This window comes from Homalodisca vitripennis, chromosome 8 (genome assembly GCF_021130785.1).
Source record: "Homalodisca vitripennis isolate AUS2020 chromosome 8, UT_GWSS_2.1, whole genome shotgun sequence".
Taxonomy (NCBI): Eukaryota; Metazoa; Arthropoda; class Insecta; order Hemiptera; family Cicadellidae; genus Homalodisca; species Homalodisca vitripennis.
This window is the reverse complement of record NC_060214.1, coordinates 94,275,014-94,301,216: the sequence shown is the minus strand read 5'-3', so window position 1 is coordinate 94,301,216 and position 26,203 is coordinate 94,275,014. Positions and strand designations below refer to the sequence as shown.

General features: G+C 35.0%; 2 protein-coding genes across 8 annotated transcripts in view; one reads left to right on the top strand and one right to left on the bottom strand.

The window, feature by feature from the left end:
• LOC124367761 (protein retinal degeneration B) overlaps positions 1 to 26,203 on the top strand; it is a 227,013-nt gene that overhangs the window by 183,937 nt on the left and 16,873 nt on the right. For 4 of the 7 annotated variants that reach the window (XR_006922928.1, XM_046824860.1, XM_046824859.1 and 1 more), the window contains exons 19-26: positions 631 to 780; positions 2,261 to 2,409; positions 4,227 to 4,343; positions 11,283 to 11,391; positions 12,732 to 12,888; positions 13,829 to 13,978; positions 15,552 to 15,732; positions 16,653 to 16,918. Coding sequence is in view for 4 of the 7 variants with exons in the window: in XM_046824860.1 (XP_046680816.1) it covers positions 631 to 780; positions 2,261 to 2,409; positions 4,227 to 4,343; positions 11,283 to 11,391; positions 12,732 to 12,888; positions 13,829 to 13,978; positions 15,552 to 15,732; positions 16,653 to 16,918 (1,279 nt within the window). In the remaining 3 variants the exon portion in view is untranslated. Of the gene's footprint in view, positions 1 to 630; positions 781 to 2,260; positions 2,410 to 4,226; positions 4,344 to 11,282; positions 11,392 to 12,731; positions 12,889 to 13,828; positions 13,979 to 15,551; positions 15,733 to 16,652; positions 16,919 to 18,995; positions 19,109 to 20,983; positions 21,054 to 26,203 lie in introns of all 7 variants that reach the window. The other 3 variants (XR_006922930.1, XR_006922929.1, XM_046824857.1) reach the window with 2 other exon arrangements.
• LOC124367762 (tigger transposable element-derived protein 4-like) lies at positions 24,658 to 25,912 on the bottom strand. Its single transcript, XM_046824861.1, has one exon. It carries the CDS (start codon positions 25,862 to 25,864, stop codon positions 24,806 to 24,808), a length of 1,059 nt encoding a protein of 352 aa, XP_046680817.1. The 5' UTR covers positions 25,865 to 25,912; the 3' UTR covers positions 24,658 to 24,805.

Below are 26,203 nucleotides of genomic sequence, written 5' to 3'. Positions count from 1 at the left end.
TGTTGGACGTAGAGAGGCGCGAGTGGTATGGATAGAGAGAGGGACAGCTGATGAGTAAGACAGTGTTGCCAGATTTCTCCCAAAATAACGCATTCTGTCTCGGCAACATAGGGAACCTTATTTTTCTAATACCCCTCGTAGCTTATTTGCACAGTAAAAGAAAAATCATTAAAATATTAAGGTCAATGTTAACAGTTGTGACAAAATTTGATTTCAGCTCTCTTTTGCATTGTAGTACCCTCTCTACCTCACCGGAACATTTATTAAGTAAAAACTGCTATGTATACTAACTCAATAAACAAAAATTAAGTGAATGTACCATATGGTAAGATCTTGAGAAAGATTTAATCTGTATACTTTAGATTTTGCTTGAAACTTCATTTCTACATAGACAAGAATGAAATCTATGATGGCACATGTCCAACTATGGAATTTGATTTGATGGAATGTTTGGAATTTGAATGTCTGTCTATCTGTCTGTAGGACATCTTGAGAATGAAATGAGCTATAGACTTGAAATTTTGCATGCCTTCTCAGCGAAGCCCTGTCACATGACACATGGTGTGGTGTACCATGTACCTTGTATAATGTGATCTTACATTTTTCATTGTTGTCTGTGAAATGTTACAGTGGAGATAGTCCATACCAACCCCCAACTGTTCTCCGAGGGGCTAAACGTTACCTCACCCTCCATACATCTGCGGAGACTGTCGGAGGTTAGCCTGCAGAGTACCATGTCAGGAGTAATAGACTCTCTGCCTCTCCACACCATCAACTCGTGTGAGTCTCAGTCATCTTTGATACATTAGTTGGTTTTTATAGTCACATAAATAACTGTTCTATTATAACTCAGATATAACCTGTTCATTTTTCAAATGGATTTTTATTTCTGGGTCTTTTATTTTATAGTTTTTTTTCTTGGACTACATTTTGGTTTATTATTTGCTAGGAGGGAAAATATTACATTGTCCAGGACAACCTTGTTTATCCGGATTGTTTTTAATGAAAATTAAATATATAAACTTTTTTGGATTTCCAGTTTAATTTGTGATGTTTTAACATATATTTGGCGTTCAGAATAATGCAAACCGCACAATAACACATTAACTCACAGTGTTAGATATAAATTTTTATATCTTCTCCTAGCATGTAATTCACTTTTAAATAACTTATATTAACTTAGTTCTATTTGAATTAAGATTTTTCAAGTTATTATTGGAAAGAAAAATATAAAAACTGATTTTTTTAAAGACTAAAAGATATCTTTTAAAAATAAATATGTATAGAAAACAAAACATAACATTTTACAATTCACAAAAACACGAGAAAAACAATCTTAATAAAAAAATAAAACACTAAGTTGAAATCTCAGTTAAAGTCATACTATCATAGTGCCTGAAGACAATGTTCAGATGTAACAACATACAAGCACACAATTCGACATTGCAACAGAGCTTGCACACAAATCTCAAGAATTGCACCGTCATCCTCCATGTACGGAAAAAGCCATGAAACGCACCATCATATAGTGGAAGAATGGTGTTCCGTTGCTGTAACAACCAGTAGGATTGAAAACAGGTGGCCAAGCGAATAGAGCACATCTGTTGTCTGACATTTAGTTAAGATTCTAAATAATTTTATTACCAGTTTTAAGAATTATTGTGGGCGATTGGGGACAAAAACTTTAATAGCGAGATTTGTCATCATATGTGTGTTAAAGTCATCTTTACCGCAAGGGATCTTGTAGTATGCATGGGAACGGTACAAAATATTTGCTTCAGACTGACAATGAGATGACTGACATTGAAATTGTACTAGGAGCGTGTTCTTCCACAGTAACGGAGGGCAGCGAAAACTATTTTGATAATGAAGAACCTAAGGTTGTCATCACTCATTCAGATGCTACGAAGAGCTAAACCAGCTGATGGTTTATTTTTAGCTACATTTTGACACTCACAGAACTTAATAACCTTGAAACTTCTGCATGATTGCTCTTTCCGGAATAATGTGTCACTAAAACACTGGCACCGATCAACCATATTAGAACTGACCACTAAAAACGTTGACATTAATAGAGAAAAACATTCAAACACTTACCCTTGAATTAAATCTTTTTCCTCAATAATTTTGATAGTTGTTTAAATCTGCTGTTAAGTTTTAGTGGTTGTATCACTAGTGAGTCTTCTCAATTTACTACATTTGGTGTTCTTTGGTGCCGTACTTCAAGTAGAACTCAGTTCATTAATGTCGTGGTCCACAGTGACACAGAAATGGTGGGGTGCCAAGCGTCTGGACTATGCTCTATACTGTCCAGAGGGCCTAGCCAACTTCCCGACCAACGCTCTGCCCCATCTCTTCCATGCCAGCTACTGGGAGTCCTCCGACGTCATCGCATTTATCCTCCGTCAGGTAAGTGGAGTCTACAGTCATTGAAATACTGATCAGTTACAGTCGATATCCAAATTCTCTTTATTTTTATTCATTAAAAGTACAATGCACACCTGAACAGTGTCAAGATCTGATAAAATACCAAACTCTTTCTTAATATAATTTTTCTCGTTTATTATATTTGATTTATTTTATTATAAACTATTGGACTATAATACTAGGTAGGTACCTTATTTATATAAAAAAATAAAGAAAGAAATACTGTTGGATGACCAAAAATTCTCACATGAAAACAATTTAAAAGAGAGTCTTGCACCATATTTTTGATCATCACGTACTTCTTTGTTTTGTAATCTTCAAATTTAGATTCTTTATTGTACATATTCTTTGGTCAATGAGAAATGTTTAAGTTATAGAAAAGTTAAATAGTCAGTGTATGTAAATTCTTCATATTATTTTGTAATATTTTTTATATTTCATATATCACAATGATTTTTTATTATCATTTTTATTAGTTTCTATAATTTGGTCACTATCATTTTCACTAGAACCCAGTATTTCCTAAATAATTACTTCGTTTTCATTGTCATTATATTCTAAAAATGAAATTATGGGTTTATAATAACAGAAATAAGAAATACAAATTCTGGAATAAAATCTTGTAAACACAGCATCTATTGTTTTTCCACATCTCGTTGTACTTATGTTTTCATCGTTTGACATTGTGAAATTTCATTCTTTTTTAATTCAATTGATGGTTTTGATGTTTCTTTAGAAAAATTTGTATTAAAATCTGTTTCTGCTTAATTTATTTGTTAAGTGAATGTACGGTGTAAAAGATCTAATAAATTTATGTTTAATCCTTTTTTACATCTCATCACGGCGAAACTAGTAGTGAACTGGAATAGGAATTAATATCAACCATGCTGAAATTCAATTTAGAATCTGATGAGCTTTAAATACTGCTATTAAATGATGCAGTAAGTTAATCTATCCTACGCTGGATTCATTAATAAATAAATTAGTATTTTGTAGATTTATTCATACCAATCCATAGCTCGCCAAAAGAAGTAGTCATTTCAATAAGGAGTGACAGTAACCTCTCAATACTACCCAGCAGGGATCACTTCTGGCTGGCTGGTTTATACCTTCCAGTTAAACCCACCACTGGGTACAGCAAAAACCGATGTGTCACTTAAATCTGGGCAACCTTATGGATGTCCAGGAGCGGCACACCACTAACCGCAAATGTCGAGATTCTGGGGTTCATGGGCAATTCGATAGGTGTAGTCTACTGAGGAGATGACTGTTGGAGTTGGTGGGGTTTGTTCTCCTACATCAGAGGTTTTGCTAACCTCAACAAGGGTGTGCCACCCTCTGCCTACTGTGACTGGGGAGGCTGGTTCAGATCTGGCCTCCTCTTCTTCCGGAGAGACATGACTTTGAGATGTAGTGCCCTAATTCTTCCTCATGGATCTCGATAGGAGGCGGCCCCTACCCTCTAACCTTACCCATCCTAAATATTCTGTCACTCCGGAAGCAGCGCAAAGGTTCTTACAGGATTAAGTGCAATTTATGAGCTTCTTGTCCTAAGAGAACAAAGAATTTTTTAAAAAAACCTCTCAATAGCATGCTTGGATAGCCACTGAATGGAGAAACGCCCTGCCTGACATCAAAATGGCCGTGATAGTCTCGCCGTTAGCGACTACAGACCGGATGAGCGTGACGCTTTGTTCCGTGACACAAAACAAAAACTTTTCCACTGTACAAACTATATATCCGTAGTCCGCTTATGTGTTCATGTACGTTTACATTATGACACTTGATGTGATGTACAGATGTGCAGATTCGAGTTTGTGCCACCACTGAACCAGGACGAGAAGGACCTGTCCAATTTCAACCCTGGACAACCGAGAGAGAAGTGGATCAGAAAAAGAACCTCTGTCAAAATAAAGGTTTGTGATAAGTGTGGTTTTCTGATAGAAAATTTGTGCCTCATGAATACATTCAAAGAATTTATTTCAAAAAGATACTACAGGTATTTATAATCATGAAAATAATAAGTATTTTAAATACTTGTATAAATATTGTGAACATTTCTTGAGTAATAAAGTTGGTTTCAAAGTGGTTTTCAGTCTACCTGAAACCGTGTAAGTTTCTCAGTTTAGTTTTTGTCGCGATATATTACCCTCGTTCTAACTTCTACGAATTTTTATATTCTTACTATTTTTTTTCAAAAGAAAATTTATTTATGTTCGACATTTATGTCATATATAATTTGACGAATAGTATGTTTGAATGTACGTACTATCTTGTACATTCCAGCCTTCTAGTCATTCTAGTCTCTATCTAAGCCTTCAAATGAAGTACCTCTATTTTAAAAATTACAAATAAATTAACGACAAAATAATATATTGAAAATAACTTATGATTCTAAAATATAACTTATTACCAATTTAGAGCACAATAAATAACAACTAACTCCAATCCTAGTGACTCAAGTGGAGAAATATTAAACTATGACCAATGGAAGAACCAGACTTCTCCAAGAGCTTTTCTTGGCTACTCCAACAGAACAAATCCATTAGCTTTGTTCCTCAAAGTATATTTGCCTGCACTCTATATCTGTGATCCTGGATGGTAAAGGAGTGATTTGTAAGCTCTCAAAAATGGGGAAAATTTGTTTTCTAGTTCTTTTACAAAGATCTTCATTAGTTATAATTTGTTTTTCTAATCAAAATCAAAATGTCTTTATTACGTGAACATTAAGTACAGTAAATTTGTCAAAATATAATACATAATGCAAAGTTAGATAATTACAGTTTAATAGTGTCATCATTGTGAGTTTAGGAGGTTTATGCTTCAATTTTTAAAATCACGTGGTTCCAGTGTTAGCAGATTCCAGGAACTCTTTCAATGGTGTATACAGGTCTCTTCAGCAAAAAAACTCTCGAAGTAGGTTCTTTAGTCCTGTTTCCTGTCAGGCTGCGGAGGTAGTCTGGTAGAAGGTTTTTAAATTTCTCCGGCCAATGTATGAAGGTTTCTTCTCATATAAAGCTGTTCTGTGTTGAGGTAGGTGTGAGCCTTGAGGCATGGCGTGTGTGGGGTAATTATGGAGGTCCATGTGAGTCTGCAGATGTAGTTTATCTACGTGCAAGATGGCTTCATAAATGTAAAGTGCAGGTACTGTAAGTATGCCTAGGTCTGGTCTGGTAGGCCTGTCGGCAAGTTTGTAGTGGCCTCAAGGTTTGCAAGGGTCCTGACTGCCTTCTTTTGGAGTACCAGAACTCTCGTGAGGTTTCCTTGGGAGGTTCCCCAGACTATTAAGGCCATACCTAATGTGAGACTCTATTAGCGCATAGTAGGCTATTTTTGCCGCTTCCAGAGAGCCTACCCATTTAATACGTTTAACAACGTAGATGCCTGTACTAATTTTTATTGCATATGTTGTTTACATGATCTGCCCATGTGAGTCTGCTATCGAGAGTTACTCCCAAAAACTTGATCTGGTTAGCCACTGGTATTATTGGGAATGCTTGCTGGTACCTCTTTCTTCCTGCTAAAGTGTACCTGTGTAGTTTTTGTCAGGGTTTATTGCTAAGTCATTTTAATTTACTGTAGATTATGGGCGCTTTCTAATGATGTGATAGAGTTACTGTACCAATTGTTCAGCTGTGTTCATTTCTTAGAAGAAGAGTGGTATCATCTGCGTACATTATGCAGCTCGTACTTTCATTTTGAATTAGAGCTGGGAAGTCGTTAGTCAGCAGAATAAACAAAAATGGGTCCCAACACAGATCCCTGTGGGACTCCTCTAGTAATTGGTTGAGGACAAGATCTGAACATGCTAGTGACGCCAGATGTAGTATGCTGAATCTCCACAATTTGGGATCTCCCTTTGAGATAACTATCAAACCACTTGTTTTCCAGACCTGTTACTCCCAAAGCTTCAAGTGTTTTAGAGATGAGGCTGTGTCCTAAGCAATCAAAAGGCCTTACTGTAGTTAGGAATAAGGGCAGTGACAAATTGTCCCTCCCTCTATGCTGTCAATTATAGATTCGACCAGACTTATGATGGCAGATAAAGTAGATTTTCCCTTCTGGAAGCCATGCTGGCAGTCAGTAATTAAGTCCTGTTGTGTAAGATGTGTCATTAGTCTCTTCAATACTATTTTTTCAATAATTTTTTAAAACGTTGATATTAAGGAAATGGGTCTATAGTTTTTTTGGGTCAGTTTTTGGTCCTTTTTTGTGCTGGGGATAGACCTTGGAGACTTTAAGCTTTGTTGGGGAATTGGCCCAGGGAAAATGATTTATTTATAATTGATGCAAGAGGATGAATCAATTCCACTGCGCAATGCTTTACAACTTTTGATGAGTATTCGTTCTGTACCACTTGATGATTTGTTTTTTTAGGTTGTGTATTACTTGACTTACTTCTTCCCATGTTGTGGCAGTCAGATCAAAATGGTTGTATTAAAGGGTGGTTTAAGAGGTTTAGGTCCTCTTCTAATCTGCTGCTGTCTCCTGGCTGTTGGTTGTTTTTGCTGTAATGTCACTTCTGCTATCTGAGTAAAGAAAGTGTTTAGTTGTTCAGCTACCTGAAGAGGATTGTTCTACCACTACATCGTCAATGTTTAGCTTAGGACACGTTTTGCTAAGTTGTTTGGCATTGGTCTCTGTATGTATTATGTCCCCATACAGCTTTGGATTTTGTTGTCAGATGTCATTATTTTCTGTGTATTTGCATTTTGTTGCAACATCCTTAGTTTTCTGTCGTACTCTTTTTTATGTTTACCATAGTTTCTTTATCTTGTGCCCTTCCGGTTAATTTCATAGGTGTTTGAGGCTCTTAAGTAGGCAGCTTTTATCTCAGCTGATTTCTTGGTCATAGTAGTGAATTGGTTTACTCTTAGTTTTATTTTTGCTCTTCTTGTGAGGGCAGGAGATGTCAAGGGCAGTTTGCAGCACTCCTTCGAATATGTTATATGCTGTTTCCGCATCTTCAGCATTATAGACAGTATCCCAGTTTTTTATGGAAAGCAGTGACTTGAGCTGGTCAAGGTTTCTCCTTCCCATTTGTCGCCGAAGAGTTTGCGTGTTGTCGTAATTTTTACAAAAGTCCAGGCTACATATTTGGGCGGTATGATCCGATAGTCCAGTTTGTAAAATTGTTGCACTAAGGTCATGTTCTGGGAATATTAGTGCATATACAGTCAATTGAAGTGCTTGTGTCAACTGTAATGCGAGTTGGTGGCAAAGGGAGCCTTCTTATGTTGTGTGTTGCCAATTCGTTGTCAAACATCAGGTTGTCCGGGTTGTTGGGTTTTTAATCTGTCAATGTTTATGTCTCCTGTCAGAATAAACGACCTATTATGTGCTTGACTATTGTCCAGAATGTTTGATAGGATGTCCAAGCTATTTTGAATGTTTACCCCGGGAGGGCGGTCAGGTATACGCCAAGGAGAAAGAGATGCTTCCCTTTGATTATAATATGTGCCATTGCAGCCTCAAATAGTTTTTCTTCGCAGTTGGTTACTCATGTCTATGGCCTCTATATTGTTTATTAAGTTGTCTCTACAATAAATAGCAACCCCCCCCCCCCAGTCTATGTTCTTTTCTGCAGTATTCAGATATGAGAGAGTATCCTAGAAGTTTTGTGGTTTCAATATCGCTTTGCTTGAGACCGTGTTCTGTTAGAAACCAAGAGGCTGGGGGCATACTTCACTTAGTAGATGGTTTAGCCGGTTTATTTTTGTATTGAGACCTCTTATGTTTTGATGACATATTGTCAGGTAGTCATTTTTATCTGCTGAGTGCTGCCTAAAAAACAGTTGTTTCTGTTGAAGATGACTCTGAGCATTGCGGAATTTTTATATTACTATTGCAGCTTGGACATGTTGGTATGGTCTAGAAAAGAATTGGAGTGGTGTACGTCTGCTTGCACCAGGATCGGATGTCCAGGTTCCTGTGGAGATGGTGGCGGTAGAGGAAGGTGATGATTAGGTGTTGCCAGGGCTATTTCATTCTGTCTCCTGTCCTAGTGTTTCCAAGAGACCTGTGAGATCTGAAGCAGTGCCTCAGAAGAAGAAGTCATTGGCATCATGTTCCTAGTGACTGCAGGAATTTTCCTGAGTTTTAGTCATAATCTGAAGGTAGAATTGAATATTCATTGCAAAAAAACTCATCCAAAACTTTGATTTTCAGGCTTCAGTTTTGCATCACATAGGTGGCGATTTTGTAAATTGTGTTTTTTTCCTTGTCTGACTTACATAAAGCTGAACTTACAGGGAAGATGTGTTCTCTTACTTTAGTCAGTATGGATTCAGTGTTGTTAACGCAGATTTGTCTGGCTTCTGCGGTCAAGTTTGTGGTGAGGCATAGTCCTGGTTGTCAATGTTGGTTCAGTGTTGTTAACGCAGATTTGTCTGGCTTCTGCGGTCAAGTTGTAGTAAGGCGTGGTCCTGGTTGTCAGTGTTTGGTTCAGTGTTGTTAACGCAGATTTGTCTGGCTTCTGCGGTCAAGTTGTGGTGAGGCATAGTCCTGGTTGTCAATGTTGGTTCAGTGTTGTTAACGCAGATTTGTCTGGCTTCTGCGGTCAAGTTGTAGTTAAGGCATAGTCCTGGTTGTCAATGAAGGTTCAGTGTTGTCCGAGGTCAAGTTTGTAGTAAGGCGTAATCCTGGTTGTCAATGAAGGTTCAGTGTTGTTTACGCAGATTTGTTCTGGCTTCTGCGGTCAAGTTGTGGTGTTGTTCAGAAGTGTGATTCACACTTTGAGTGCTAGCTTTGTACTTAGCAGCTTGGAGTGATATACTGAACAGGTTTTGTTTTTGCAAGTGTTATCCAGTTGGCTGTTCTTCATGGTCCTGGTCATGTGACCTCTAGCTGAGGAATGTGGACTTTCCTTTCTGTCCAACATGGATGTAATTTTATTATTCCCTGGTTTATTAAGTGGGTATTTGAGTCAGAGTTCATAAAGTTGTCAAGGAATGAATTTGTGTAGGACTTTAAATTTGTTTATCAGCTCAGTAAATCTAAACTGGTTTTCCTCTACTTCTTCCTCCGTTTCGACAAAAATTACTTTATAGTTCTGTAACTCTTGTTTCTGTCTCTTTCCCTCGTGAAATTAATTGAGCATTTTCATTTCTGAGAATGAGAATTTCATTATCTGCCCATTTTGTGGTTTTAGCTAATTCTGCTTCCAAATATTTTATTTTTCTTCCTTCTGACTTAGTTTGCAACGTTTGCAGTTGTTTAAGTACAGCATCACTACTTTTCTTTTCTTCATCTGCCTGTGCTAATAACTCTTCTTTTAGTCTTTGTTCCTTAGTGAGCTTTCTGCTTAGGTGGTCATTATTTTCTGAAAGGTCACGAGTAAAGTCCGTTAGTGCTGACACTTTATCCCCCAGTTCTTCTATTTTTCCTTTCCATGTCTTGCTGTAATGAGGATTTAGTTTGATTTGGTCTTCTCTGAGCTGAGATGTAAGTTTGTCATTTAGCAGTTTGAGGTCAGTAATTTTCAATCTTTAGAATATTGTTCTCGTGAAGTAGAGCATTCCCAGCTTTCTGCTGCTAAAGTCAGAGACGTTTCTAGGTCAAAATTCATCAGTTTGCTCATATTTTCTGATTTTGTTTTGGACATGGTTTATGTTTATGGTATCTTCAGACTCTATGGAGATAGCTACATCAGAAGGATTACTAAGAGAGGCTATATGCGTTTTTTGTTACTGAACCTATGGCTGTGTCAGCTTCTTGTAGCGCCTTGTTAAATATTCTGTTTCTAGAACTATCTGTCTTGGGTAACCCCATAAATATGTTTATGCTTGAACATATAGGGAATAGGTCTTTGGATTTTATGTCAGCAGTTTTGTTATTCACCAAAGAAAAGAACATTTGTATTTTGGAGATTTTTCTCCAATTTGAGGAGACATTCCAATTATTTTTCCAGGCCAGTGTGGGTAGCATTTAAGCTTGGCAAAAACAATGTCTCCAACTGAGAAAGAATCACTGGTTGTTGCCATTACTAAACAGTGCTACAGATGAGTATAGGATTTGATAGAATGAATAATTATCACAGCTAGCAAGGTGGTGTCGAGGCAGAGCAGTTGTGTGTGGTCAGGTGCTGAGGTTGCACTGTCAGCAGATGCTGGGTCACCGCTCCCGTCTGTGACCTCGCTCTGTACTGTATGCTTCTGCTGTACAGCTGGATGCTATTACAAAGTCTAATTACGTCACTATTTCTTGTGAGTTGGCTGTCCTAATGACGTCATTAAACCATTGTATGTGAGAAATGGTTAGTTGTCTTATATCTTGAGTCACTGAAGTAATTTTTTTTTTTTTCTTTAAAATGGTCTTGATAGTGTGAAGAAAAGAGAGAAATTGTTGTTTAATTGTTGTTAAGAGAAGTATTAATAACAGTTTGTGGGTTATGGCAGTTGGAATGCCAGCTCAGTGTGTAGCAGTGATTTATGTTTTTTAGTGATCTTTATGTGAGTATATAGTGATAACTTATTGCTAGTTTAACTCACAGTCTCTATGTAAATCTGAGAGTGTGAGCATTTTTGTGTTCCCTAGACATTCTTTTTCTAGCTTTAAAACTCACTTTTCACTGCACTCACTAATTCTTGATGTTTAAACAGGCGGCCATTATGATTGTGAAAAATAATATTGCCAGGAACATAAACTAGATCACAAAGCAACAATCCTTTATTCAGAGTTAGGTAGTGATGGAAAAACAACAATCACAGAAGGCTGGAGATCATGCTTTGGGTCTTCTGTAATTCCCAACTTACCATTGATGTTTAATTTGAACTATGATGTTCTCAATTCTTAAAAATTCTGAAATCCAAGATACTAATATAGTAGTAAAAATGGAGTTGGAATGTTTGTTACAGAACGTCAACGCCAATCACAGAGCCAACGATGTTATCGTTAAAGAAGGAGCAGCCCAAGTCCTCATGGCTCGGTTTATGTACGGTCCCTTGGACATGATCACACTTGCAGGTAAGATAAACATTGTAACGTAAATATCCGGGTTGTCTAGAAAATATCCGGTATTTTGATATTATTGAAAATTAGGTTAACGATCGCTTCCAAACTTTAGTCAACTGCAAAGTACTATGCATTGAACTCAGAGCAGTTTTTAAATGATGTGTCAAGGGTAATGATATCCTTAATTGGTTTTTTGCCACAAAAATTGAAAACAATCCACTTACTTTGAGAGACAAGTTGCAAAATCCACATTCAGGATTGCTACTAGCTTCACCACCATTTTCAGTATAACCTTTTCAACTGTGATGTGAAATCTAGTTCCTTTGAATTGAATTTCAATTTTGGAAACAGCTAGAATTAACCTGGTGCCATATCAGGACTATATGGTGGTCATGGTTTCATACAAGTCTTGTGCAATTTCAAATCGCCACTCCTTTTGATCTTTGGTAAGCAATTTTATAATGAATCCTGCAGTAATTTGTGGTAATTTTTTGAAATTGTCCTCCACTTGTCAGGGTGGCCTTCTGGGAATAACCCAGAAATCCTGTAGTACCGAGAAAATCTTAAAAACAAATGTTCTATCTTTAAGAACTTATGAAATCAGAAATAATTTTACAGCACCTTGAATCAGGACCTGATTAATCTTGAAACATGGTAATTTATGCAAAATGGTCCGTGAAACTGTGAATGAAGATCAAAAAATGTTCACGAACTACATCTGACACCAGTTTATTCAAGGTTACCTTTTCTACTTTTGTGAAGTTTTTTTGGTTAGTTCATCTCCTTTGTCGGGGCAAGCTTTAGAAACACTCCATTGGACAATTAAAGTCGGCCGAACAATTGTCTCAGGTCTTGGCCATTATACAAGCGGTAAGCAAAAAAACGGTATAATGGCAGAGTGGTAGTGGCAACAATAAAAGCTGTGTTTTTGTGTTTAAGTTATATCTCAACATTTGCCCTCAGTGATGTGCCACTCCTAGACTTCCATGGAGTTGCCCAGATATAAGTGACTCATCGGTTTTTGCTGTACCCAGTGTAGGTTCAACTTGAAAGTATAAAATAGTCAGAAATGAAACCTCTTGGGGTTAACTTCAGCATACAAGTCAATTTTGTTTAGTGTACCTCAATTTCTTGATTCATTGATGCTATATATATACATTATTGTTACTCGTTTTTTAATTCATTGTCATGTTAGTTCATTCAAGAGCATGTTGGTCAGTTAAACATTCAACATTGTACAACACAAAAAGTGTTAAATATTTTCCAAGTGCCAGTATGACGAGTAAAGAGTATAAATTTGATGTTTTATTACTTACTGATAGTAATTTTGGTTGTGCCGTTTTCGGTTACAGGTGAGAAAGTGGACATCCATATAATGCGGGACTCTCCGAGTGGTGAATGGACGTTCCTGAGTACAGAGATGACGGACAAGACCGGACGCGTCACTTACACCATACCTGACGATAAGGCTCTTGGCTACGGTCTCTACCCTGTCAAGATGGTTGTCAGGTCAGGCATAAACTATTAAATATTTAGTCTCCTCGGCATTGAATAATTGATTAATTCATATTTCTAACCTTAACTCACTCACAATTAAAACAGTAGATGTTTAAATATTTTATTTTAATTTTAATTAGGTGGCTACCACTACAGTCGCTCCTCTAATCTGGCTACTTTAGGATTGGATGCCTGACCAGATAATGTTTTGGCCACATAAACCGATATACTCTAACACATTATATTACAGTTTACCAAACGTTGAATTCGTATGCGTAGGAGCTAGTAATTTTTAAAAATTACATTATTTCATTTTTCAGTGTTCAGTAGATGTTTTATAAATAAAAATTTGTATTACAGTACTTTAAAAATAAAAACTAAAATAGATGTGTATACAATCTATATATGTTTACAGAATATTCAATTAATCATAGTCACATATGAATTAAGGAAACACACACATAACCTACAACTGTATTTATAAAACCAGCAAATGTCAACACACCACATAAACTCTAGACAAATTAAAAAAGAATTCAAGACTGTACACAAATAAAACAAAAGCATTCACATTGCAATAGGTCTATATAGTTATAATATTTAGTTGAAACATCAATCTCATTCATTTACAACCGTTTCAAACAATGTATTATTAAAAAGTGGTTAAAGGATGTAAATATTTTGAAAACAGAGACTGGTTCAAGCAATTGCCGGTTAAAACGGAGGCTACTGTATTTATTTTACATGAATTTCAAGTTCAATAAAGACAATGACTGCTGAGGCTGTATTTTGAAGAGTAGAGTTTCAATTTTAAACTTGAAACACTTAAAAATAATTTGACTATCTATTTCCAACACTGAATGTACAGAATCTTTACAGTTTTATTTATTTTAAATGTATTCTGATTTAAACCAATAAAATTTCAGCAATGCATGAATGGTCTTTGTTGCAGGGGAGACCACACTGCTGTAGACTTCTCTTTGGCAGTGGTGCCACCCAAAACCGAGTGTGTTGTGTTCAGCATCGACGGTTCCTTCACTGCCTCCATGTCTGTGACTGGGCGAGACCCAAAAGTGAGAGCCAGTGCTGTGGACATTGTCAGGTGAGTTCTGGACATTGCAAGTTCTGACACGCCAAATCTATTTTTCCGATTGTGTTTCTTCTGTCATTTTGCACTTTCCCTATGAAAGTTTTTCCAACTTATATCTCACAGGATGTTTCTGAGAATCTGTGGACTACAAAGAGATAGACTGTCATAGATCAAATTCAGCATGGGTTCAATTTAACATGTTTTCCCTTCTGCGTTGATGCTTGACTTTAAATAAATAAGGGTTCGATATACATAACATAAAATCTGAGGCTGTGGAGTAGCCTTCTCCTACAGTAAAGCTCTGGTAATGACTGGGGAAAGAGGATTAGATCCGAAACTTGGAGAAAGGCCTCAGGACTGAGGCAATTAAAAATATTAAGACTCCCACATCTAAAAAAGAGGATATACGACTGTCACGGAATGCTGACAGGACATGGCACTCTTAGGAAACATCTGATGAAAGTAGGTCTAAACCAGACTGATGAATGCAGAGACACAGAAGAAGAGTCAGCGTTCTGGCAATTTCTGGCAACACATATGGTTAAACTGTCTTGCCAGATGCTAAATCGGGTAAAAATTCATAGGAGCTTATCTCTTTAGCCCAAAGGATACTAGAGATCAGAAGTCCTCGAATCTTATAGGCTTCAGTAAAAGCCTCAGATTTTGAGGGCCAAAACCTTAAGTAAGGGAGGCACAAAGGTCCTTTCAGGACTATGTGTGGAGGCTCTGACTCTTTTCTCCCATAAAAAAAGGTTAAAGTAACCACACTACATATTCAAAAACTTGTACAGAAGCTCTCAATACAACAAAAATAAATATGAATAATTTAATATTGGTGCATGACTGGTCAAAGACAAGAATAGGTGAACTATCAGGAAAGGACAAATATCATAATCCTGTAATCCATTATCATCTTTGTTATAGATATACAGTATGGCCGATCCTGGTTTATTGAATTCACAGGTACCCATCAAATCCAACGAGTATTAATCTAACAGCCATTCAAAAGAGACACCCAGTGGAAGATTGGCAACCCCACAGGAATTTTAGTGCCTTACACAAGTTTATAGTGGCCAATTACTTAACATTAAGCTCTATAACAAGTACGTATATTTTCTACTCCACCAATCTGTAGCAGAGCTTCATATTGTCCTGTTGCTCTATATGGCTTTTGCACACACTTATAAATAAAAAGTAGAGGGTGATCCCCTCTTCAGTGTTATTCTGTTCATCCTCAAGGACCAATGGCTTTTGCGATATGGTATTATCAAACAGAATAAAGAGGAGAGTCAGGACAGAACAAGGTTGATGGTACTGATACAAATGCAACTGTCACAACATAAGATTTCAACGTGCACTACCTCTAACTCAAATGTCTTAGACTGGGAATTTTAATGAAATGCAAAATTGGCTACATTTTTTGGATACATCTCATATTAATTAAATATTACTACAGTAGTAAATTACTCTTTTTTTAAATACTGGGTGTATTAATGTTTTGATATAAATATTTTTTTATTGGTAACTATTTCTAAAAGGATGTAAGAAACAATTTATCATCAAATTATGACGATTTATGTTACAGGCATTGGCAAGAGTTGGGCTACATGATAATCTACATCACAGGCCGACCGGACATGCAACAATCTCGGGTGCTCGCTTGGCTCTCACAACACAATTTCCCTCATGGCCTCGTATCCTTTGCTGATGGTCTATCCACTGATCCTCTAGGCCACAAGGCCACCTACCTCAAAAACCTCATACAGGTAATTCTTAATGACATGTGTAATTAAATATTTAAACCCGAGTAAATTAGTTGTTATTTTCTTGAAGACTACTGATCAGCATTTTTCAAGAATTTTAAGAACGGTTGATTATTATAAGCTATTTTCTGAGGTTTGTGAGAAAATTCCTATCTTTTATATTTCTTGTTTTGAAATATAGTAAACAGGGAAAACAGTATTGTCTAATGCAAAAAGTACAAAATGTGTTTTAAAGTGAATTGTTTAAATTTCTATTTTGCCAGTTAATAAAAATTAAAAAAGGCTAAGCACAATATTTATATGAGAAATTATAACTTACTTGTAACAAAACTCTAAATTATCATGAACTCATTAACTGTTACCATAAAATGTTGATTTCGTAACAAAATTGGAAATTATAATCGTGCCACACCCTAAAATAAATTTAAAAGCAAAGTACTTTTCCATCCTCAAAACATAATGGTTTGCTTTACTAACGTGTCGTAATAGTAAATGTCCAAAGTCATATTGTCCAAATGTCAAATTTAAGTTATTTACCATTTAAACAAATTATGCCTCCATAAATCAAGATAAATTATAAACATTGATCAGTAGTTCTAGTTTGCTGTTGAGTAAAACTGTTGGAATAGCCAGAGCTCCTTTAGTGTTAAAGGCTGTAGCTAACCTGATATAGGGAGTTCGCTTTTGCAGCCTTAACTGGAAAAGACTGGAACAGAACTAACCTCCCCTTCACTCAAGGTGACATAACTATATATAAAGTCCTGTAGTCCATGGGATATTGACCACCCCTTTTAAGATTAAGTGCAATAAGGGTTTACCCAGTTTCTTGTCCTAAGTGAACAAAAAAGAACCAATTAAGAATGAATTAGAGTATTGTTCAATTAAATCTCATCTGATTACAATTCATCACGATTTTCTTGTAGAACCACGGAGTCATCGTACATGTGGCGTATGGCAGCAGCAAGGACATAAGTGTCTACACATCCATCGGCCTCAAACCCAAGCAGATCTTCATAGTCGGCAAAGTGTCCAAGAAGCACCACTCACAGGCCACTGTGCTGGCCGAGGGCTACGCAGCGCACTTGTCCAACCTGTTGTGTCATGGTGGATCACGTCCCGCTCAGGGTAACGCGCGGATGGTCCTGGTTCCCCGCGGGTTTGGCCACAATGCCTCCATCCGCAGGAGAAGGTGAAACACTTTATTTTTCATCCGTAACTTTATAAGTGTTAATTCTGCTAAAATGTTAATTTTTGCTCATGTATTACTTGTTTCCAGTAAGTAATAAAAGTACTGAAGGAATTTGTAAAATAGCTGCTACATTAATGTAAAAACAAGTTTTCCACCTTTTGTAAATATTTCTTTATGTGTATTTTATATTTTATTTGTAATGCTTTCATGGCTTTGAGCTCCATAATGACTTTTTTCTCAGTAACTTTTACTCTTTTCTTTCATGTTATTTTTAATGTATTAGCATGTATATTAATATTGTTTATATTGTTTTATTTATTTATTAGATAAGTTTTTGAGTAAAGACACATATTCTATTTTATTATTTTATGAATTATATTTTATCCTTATATGTGTTAATGTTTTGTTTGCAGCATTTGAAATCTTTCTGTTACATTTTGGGACAGAGATTTTTTCAATTAGTTTTTTTTTTTAAATTAGTTTTAAGTTAAACTATTAAGTTAGTGAGTTCAAAATTTATCTGTAATGCAGTTGAAGTGTGATATTTGATAAAATTTGATTAGAAACCCTACCTGTTTACTAATTAGCTTTTCCCTTAGTAATTTATGCATGCGTAAGGGTAAAAACTTTAATTTTGCTTTCATAATTTAAAAAAAGTTGGAATGATAGTAGAGAAAATTAATGTAAATTAACTTAAACCATGATACTTTTAATTCATTCACATAATATTTTGTGTTTATTTTAATTTCCTCATATTTTTCATACTGTGCAGTGTAAATCATTTATAAAGTTTATAATTGAACTATATCAAGTTTACATTTAACCCTTCATGGATGGGTGTAGATTTATCTACTAAAGACTGAGTTTGTAGCAGATGGTTTGCAGTTACATAAGCAAAATTAGAGTAAAACTATACCAAAGCTTTTTTTATGTAACACTGATTAAATACCATACTTATCAGAAGCAATTTCCGAGAATTTAAGTAACAACTCATAAAAAACTAATCAATGGAATATTTTCAAGAGAAACTTGTTTTGTGCGTTGGCGAAACTACAGTCTTATATTTCAGCATGCATATTTTTCCATTAGACAGTAAAAATATTATTTGGTGAAATTTACTATCACATACTAAGTTTTACATCAAACTGATATAAAAAAGTCTTGTTACAAGCCAAAAACATATTTTACCAATTTTTTGCTGTCTGTGAAGGGTTAAAACAAACAGAATGTAAAATGTTTGATTAAAAGACTAGGAGGCAGCCATACCCATTTTGTAGGTGAAACCCAAATATTAATATAGTTTTGATACTGGAAAAGTATCATTTTGTTATGTGAAGTAAGAACTTTGAGAGCAAGATATATGCAGTTTTTTGTAACTACACAGCATTTGAACTATAACTGTATTATGTTACATGAGTGATTGCCAAAAAAATGTATATTTTCCCATACAATTTTGTACCCTCTTTTACACATAAAAGTAATTCGGCCAAGAAAACTACTTATGTCACACACCGGAATAATCTCTTTTGATATTCAGTATATATATATATATATATATATATATATATATATATATATATATATATATATATATAAAAGGGTGATATGTGTTTCAAACAATAAATAAAGTTCTCTTTTCAAATCAACAATAACATTAAATACATTTTTAAATTAACTAGTAGATGGATTTCATTTAATTAGGATGGATTTGAATTTACAATTAGTCATGTCTTTTTGCTAAAAAGCTTTTTTGTGAACACTGTTGGTTATTTCAAACTGTACTTTTTTGTTACATAAAAGCGATATGTGATATTTACATATGTTTGCTACTTGTTGTACGAGGGTGATGGCAATTCAAAACTTTATTATTTCACAAAGGGTTCATTTTGTTTTAATGGCTGATAGAGTATTTTAATCAAACATTTTATTTTTATATTTCAACAAATGCACTTTTTTAATTTGCTCATCAGTTTTTGTTCAAATAGTTAGATAAGTAGTGAGTAGCTGAGTTATAAGGTGATTGCTGTAGCCTGTACATTTTGTAGAATCCAAGTGATTTTTGTTGGGTTTGGGTCAGGTGTGGAGCCGGGATAGTGTCCAAACGAACAGACGTTTGATCGCCACCGACTGTTTAATTGTTTGTCTCTTGGGCTTGTTCTGAGATGGTTTGCAGGCACCAGAAGGTCCGAGGTAGGGTCGCCACTGCACCCGCTGTACCATGCATCTGTGCACTTTGGTATCTTGGGCACCATGACCTCCCTCTTCTTCCCCACCACTCCGCTCTGTCCCGCCCTGTCCCGTTGGTCACCAGTCACTTGTCTGTTGGTGTGCTGACAAAAATATATGCTAACACTGAGTAAAGTTGTGGGACATGAAATTAACTTCTCGTTGTTGGTGAAAAATCAGCGTGATTATCAAAACCACTTAGGTGAGTTGTCCATAAAAAATTGTTTCAGTGTAAGTTTTAAAATAAAAGCGTAGAAGTGGCAAGGATTTTATCTAAGTTTATTGAAAACAAGCAAAAATAGTAATTTCCAAACTACGCCACAGTTACTGAAATCAACATTAAAAAATGTACTATGTTTAATTTCAGTGGTGAGGTAATTCAAAAGTTGGCGTTGATACTAAATAAAATTTCAAATATGTTTTTAATTAACTTAAGTTGACTATAACTATCCATAATTTTATTGCAACTATCTTTTGGACATTACCATTAAAAAGGATTGTCTTGACCTGATACATCAAACAGTCATACACACTGCATATAGTCTTTTAAATTCATCCTAAATATTTTGTGGAGGAAAATACACTTTCCTTCAGACTGGACGACGTCAAGAGATTGTATCCATGGGGTGCAAAGTAGGAAAGAGCCTTCCTTCCCAGCTCAAGCCTCACTCGTGACAGCTGAAGCAAGCTATCTTGTCTTGTACTGTACTCACTCACGTGACTTCTATGAAATAACGTACGATTTAAATAGTTTGGCCTTTGTGTCAAAAAGTACATTATGTACAATTGAGACAGATTGAATAAGGCACTCCTTACAATTGCACTTCTTAACAGACAGAACTTGCAGCAATTGTGTGATATTCGCTAATTAATATTATAGAGCACTGTTCCAGAATATTTGTATTTTCTTCATTCAAACTACAGAAGAGCATAAAAATCCAAACTTATTGCGACTGGGGGGGGGGGGGATTAGGGTTTTTGAATATAACGCATAAATTCATAGTTACTGTAAAAATGGTAAGATAAATCAGAATTAACACTTTATGTATTATTTAATAAATGTTACCGAAGAATATTACACAGTAAGAACCACAACAAACAAATACAACTACACTACCGAACAAGTGAAGCATCTGGTCATTGTCCTCTCACAGTGCCATGCAAAATACAGTTCACACGTTTAAAGTGAGCGTTCGGTTTTTTGACATTTCAGATTTTCCACGTACGGTTTATTGACACTCTACTTAATTACCAAAAAATAGATAAAGCGTAATGAATTAATCGTCTTTATTCATTAAAAAGACTAATCAATTGGTGTACACAATGGAGAAATGGTAAGATTTTTGGGACATCTAAAATAGAGATAGGATTTGTTATCTAATTCGAGTTGGAAACTATTACTCAGTATTTCAGTGTATTCAATTTAATATATTGAAACGCAAACTAATTTACAGTCCGACATTACGGAAACAAAGAAAAATTATGCTACCATTTTGATTTATCACTTACTAGGAGGAGAAAATCTCCACAAATGGAATTAGCAATTTTGTCACACTTTTATAACCTCACAACTAAACTGTAAACGTATGTACGTAGCTGTACGTACTTGATATCGTACATACATACTGTTTGATGTATCGGATCAAAACATTCTGTACATTAAGGATTACACTGAATATGAAAGACAATTTTGGTAAAACTCCAAACTTATAACTAAAAAAAAGTGTTTCTCTTTGATGTGTTTAACCAAATCTTAACACCTGACCAATATGTGAGCCATTTTAGGAAAAAACCTATGGTCATAGTAATATTTTTTTTGAGGACTACAATTGTTCACAGGATGGTCGTATATTTCTGTACAAGAAACATTCGTGAAGTTGCTCGCTTGGATAATTGGGGCTCGAGAACTGTTAAGTAAATTAAATTGTATCATTGTTTTGGATAAACTGAATCCATAATTGAATTCTAACTTAGTGCTTATTAATCAAAGATGACAGTTACTATTTGGTAGGCGACCAGATAAAATGTAGTAACCTAACAACACACCATGTAACCCAGGATGTTTTATATGTTTAATTTATTTGTGTTTGTGAGAGATGGGCATTTGAGGCTGTTTCAGTGTGGTGCTGCATTTTAAATGGCTAGACTCAGTTTAGAAGATACATGGGTGTATATCAAGGATATATCAAATGACAATTATTTTTCAAAAATTAAAACGTGAAGAGGTGATAAGATTAAGTTTTTATTTTCGTAGGTTCGTAAGATGTTTTAAAAAATGGTAAGGTGTCGAATTGAGTATGTTTTAAAAAAACTATTTGTAAAATTGAATTACCAACAATTTGTTCCAAAAAAAGTAGTTTAGAATTTGATGATCGATAACTCAAAAAACTCGTCTTATTTGTTAAGTAACAATTAAAAATTTAAAATAAGATTTAAATGTGCTAACAATTTTGACTGTAAATTCTCATGTATTCGACAATTTAAGGTGGTGCAATAAATTTTAGGTTTAGAAAATATTTTTCAATTTAAATTCATAGCCCTTTAAGATAGCGTCTCTAAATAATGGAAAATAGCAAACATGGTGTATATCACTCCACTTGATATTACAAGTATTTGTAATCAGGGTTGAAGGAAAATATTTTCCATACTCAAAATCAATTGTATAATAAATTCTCTTGACTTGAATTCACAATTCCTATTCCTCAAATTGATCAACTTAAACCATAGATCAAAGCAAAACTATTGTACTTTGTTTATTGTTTAAATGAGTGTTCATTGTGTATAACAAAGTATATTATATGTACAACAAATTTGCATGTGCTATATATTTTGCAGCACCACTCCGCTTAGCATGTGAGAGATGGATAAACTAACTGTTATTAACATGTCCCTGACCCCAATAAAAAGGACCCACCACCACCAAACCAATCCTTGGTATTGTACCTTTGGATCGTTGAAAGACAGAATGTGCTATCCCTGAGAAGTGATAATTACAATATCACTGTTGAAAACCATAGCAAAAGTAGATTCAAAGACAGAGTTTACGATTTGTTTAAGCTTTTCAATGCCATAGAGAACTTTTCATAAGTGCAGTAATTCATCATTTATTCACTTCTATCAGCCAAAATTTTCAGGTCAGGTTATGGAGTTTGTTTTTGCGTTTAGCAATAACTAAACACGTAAATACTGCTTTGTTTTAAAAATAACCTTACATATTACATTTAAAAATCATACTTAAATATCATCGGACTAGTTATTTCTATGACAAATTGACATTATAAAAATATTTAGTTTAATTAAAAAAGTAATTCAATTCAAAACATCTTTATTCATTTAGCGTACACACAAATGTACATGAATATTGTCTGGATTTGAATTAAGTGTATACTAGATAAAAAACAAGAATACATACACAAAAATAAATGAGGGTTTTCAAACAATCCATAGTCGTAGAAAACAAAAATATAAATAGGTATAAATAAAATTCAATAATAAAATGCAGTTTCAACTATAACTATGGAAGAGGTTTATAAAAGATAGATTGAGAGATAATGACATCTTTTATTTCAACATCACAGGTTTTTTCCAAATACTACAGTTAACTTGTATACATTTTAAAATGATTTTATTGGAAAAGGCAGTTAACATTTTTAATTTGTCATAAAAACAGATCTTTATAGTTGTATAAAAAATTCACACATCAAAGGTACTGTTTTTATTTCTCTTTTAACTAACAATAAATCGTTATTGTTGTTGATAGTCAATTGTTGTTGTTGTTCAGCAACAGACAATGTTGCCAACTGAAATAAATCAAACTTTGTATGTTGGTCCGTTCTGTTTTTTAACTGCGTATTTTGTCTGTGTTGTTTCCTATCCTATTTTAGTATAATCCTTCAGTTTGCCCAAAGTATCCATTAATTACTACTAATAAATAAAACAAAAATGTGAAGCATGGAAATAAAATCAAATTAAATGGTAAATCCTTCACGGTTTCAGAAAGTTGGCTTTCCAGGAAAAGGTGGTAAATTACATTAAGTGTTGTATAACATTTTCTGCACCATAATATTTTTAGTACATGCTTTGCACAAGGAGCTCTAGTGGAGTGTCTCAATTTTAGTGCTTTGCCAGCATAGATTCTTAAAAGGGTGAGCAAAATCTTGCTGTGAATTTTTGGCATGAAAAGTGATTCACAGGAATTATTTTGTAAATTATGTAATACAATAATAATTGTTATGCATATCCATAGAATTTTTAAGGGACTTCATTTAATGATTTTGTTAATAGTCAGGTGTTTATTAATATTAATATGAAATTGTGTCATCAACATATGTTGTTAAATAGTTTGTTAACTCATTTGTAATACTTTCTATTTGTAGACAGTTACCTGTTCAACCCATTGCAAAACAGTTGAAAGACCAAAATCTTTAACAGCAAATCTTATGAAAAAATCCCTTCATTAATTTGACTGTGTCTTAAAATATACTACTTTAAATTATTTACAAATAAAACTGTGCCATTAAAATTCATATTACAAATACTGTACAGTTTTCAATAAAATGTAGATCACACGTGAGGTCAAGCACAAAAATATTGCCACATGTACTTTTTTAAGCATGTAAATAAAAAACTTGTTTATATTTTATAACAAAATGTGTCTAACAAATTAATAACAGAATGCAAAATGTAACTTGAATTTATTACAAGTGGGTGATTTAATTTTTAATCTCTGTATCATAGAATATTGCTGAATTGGGTTCAAGAAACAACTAAATTTTAATATTTTGAAAACAAAACAAGAAAAATACTAACAGATATCAATATCTTGTGAAGAAGTATATGAGAAGATAGGTAAGACGAGTTCCCAAGCTGCTGATATTGTTAATAATACAGTCGACTCTCGATAACTCGAATTTCAAGGGAACGGCTGTTTTCTTCGAGTTACGTATAGTTCGACTTAAGAATAGTTCGAGTTATAGAGGTAATATTTCACTAAATTCGACTTACAGAGGTAATTCGACTTACAGAGGTAAACAAAATAAAATTCGAGTTATAGAGGTACAAATAAACTATGTTTTTTATTTCCTACATCCTTTACAAAACTAATGTATGTACTGTAACTACATACAGCATTTGTACTTACTGTCACACTGCAATGTATGCCTACAATTCATACGTACATATAATTCAAATTTGAAAATAATCCGTAATCTTCTTCTGCCTAAGGCTTTTATCAGAATTTAAGTCTATAATGTTCTCAATAACAACAACAGCAGAGAACACGTTGTCTGGTACGTCACTTGATTGTTCTAAGTAGCTACGTAAAGTGTTCACTGCGGCCTTGGCTTCCTTGGTTGTGATGTCCGGTGGCTGCTCCATGCCGTCGTCTTTGTCATCATCAGAGAGGACGTCTTCACTTGTGACAGTTGCGATGATGTCTTGGTCCGATAATGATCCGTAGACTGAAACACCCTCGTCGACATTTGAAAAATCATCAAAGTCTAAATTCGGGAGCTCGTTATTTATCACGGTCCACTCAGCTTCAGCGTTGGGAAGTCTCGGTTCTAGTTCATGGTCATTGTCACTTGGAACATCTTGGTCCCTATCTATTGCAAACCTGCACGACTTAAAACAATTGAAAACAGTTTGTTTTGTTACACTTTTCTAGCACTTGTCAATCAACCGCATGGCTTGTAACAGGTTGATTGAACACTCCTTTCCGTCTTCAATATCAGCCACAAATCTTCTTACAACTTCAGTTCTGTAAAGAACTTTAAAATTCTTAATAATGCCCTGATCCAGAGGTTGTAATTTTGATGTCGTATTTGCTGGTAAAAACTGGACCTTTACCCATTTGAGCTCAGGAATAGTGTTGTGAGCACTGCAGTTGTCAATAAATAAAATAATGTTTCGCTTCCCTTTGCCCATTTGCTTATCTAACTTAAGTAACCAATCTGCAAACATCTCCGCATTCATCCATGCTTTCCTATTTGCTGTGTAGTCAACAGTTAATGACTTTACTCCAGCAAAGCATCGAGGTTTTTTTGATTTCCCTATCACTAGAGGTTTTAACATATTCGTGCCTGTCATGTTTGACGCAAGCAAAAGAGTAATTCGTTCTTTGCTGTGTTTGCCCCCGTGACATTTTTTCTCTTTAATCTCGTAAGTCTTATCAGGGAGACACTTAAAGAACAGAGCAGTTTCGTCAGCATTGAATACGTTTTTGGGGTCATAATCTTTAATGAGATCTGGTAATGAAGCCTTCCAATCAACTACTACGTCATCGTCTACAGCTCCACTTTCTCCACAAACTTTCTTAAAAAAAATGTTGTGCCTTTTTTTAAAATTTTCAAGCCACCCATTGCTGGCTTTAAACTCTATGTGGCCCAAAGATCTAGCAAAGTGCTCAGCTTTTTCTCTTATCAATGGGCCGCCTAGAGTAATATTTTTTTCTCTGCACTGTTTAAACCATTTAATCATGCACTCTTCTACATCTTTAAATTCAGCATTTCTTTTCCTTTTACATTTTAAGTTACCTTCGATAGCCCTTTGTTGAATTTCTTCTTTGTTTTTCAAGATCGTTGACAGCGTGCTGCAAGGAATGTTGAAGTCTACGGCAATGTCTTTCTTTTTCCTCTTCCCTTCACCCACTAACTTTATTATCTTCAACTTGTCCCCTATATTCAAAGTTTTCACTTTTCTAGTGCTCACGTTGTCACTCATACTGTACTGTAGTCACTCACATTCACTAAACGCAAAACAGGGTTAGACCGGGAACGAGGACGTGCCACTCTATTGACTAAATGCGTGGGAACTGACTGCACACGCCACTGACGTTTGGCAGACAGTCGGACAATTCAGCGACATGTCCAGACCTGTTCGGCTAGGTCTATGACCTAACACAGGTTCGCTGTAAACACAGCACAGCTTCGAGTTAGCGAGGGTTGATCTGAAAATTTCGAGTTGTAGAGGTAATGTATTTAAAGACTTCGATTTATCTACTGAACTTCGAGTTATTGAGGTAAAATTCGGGTGCAAAATTAATTTGAGTTACGCATGGTT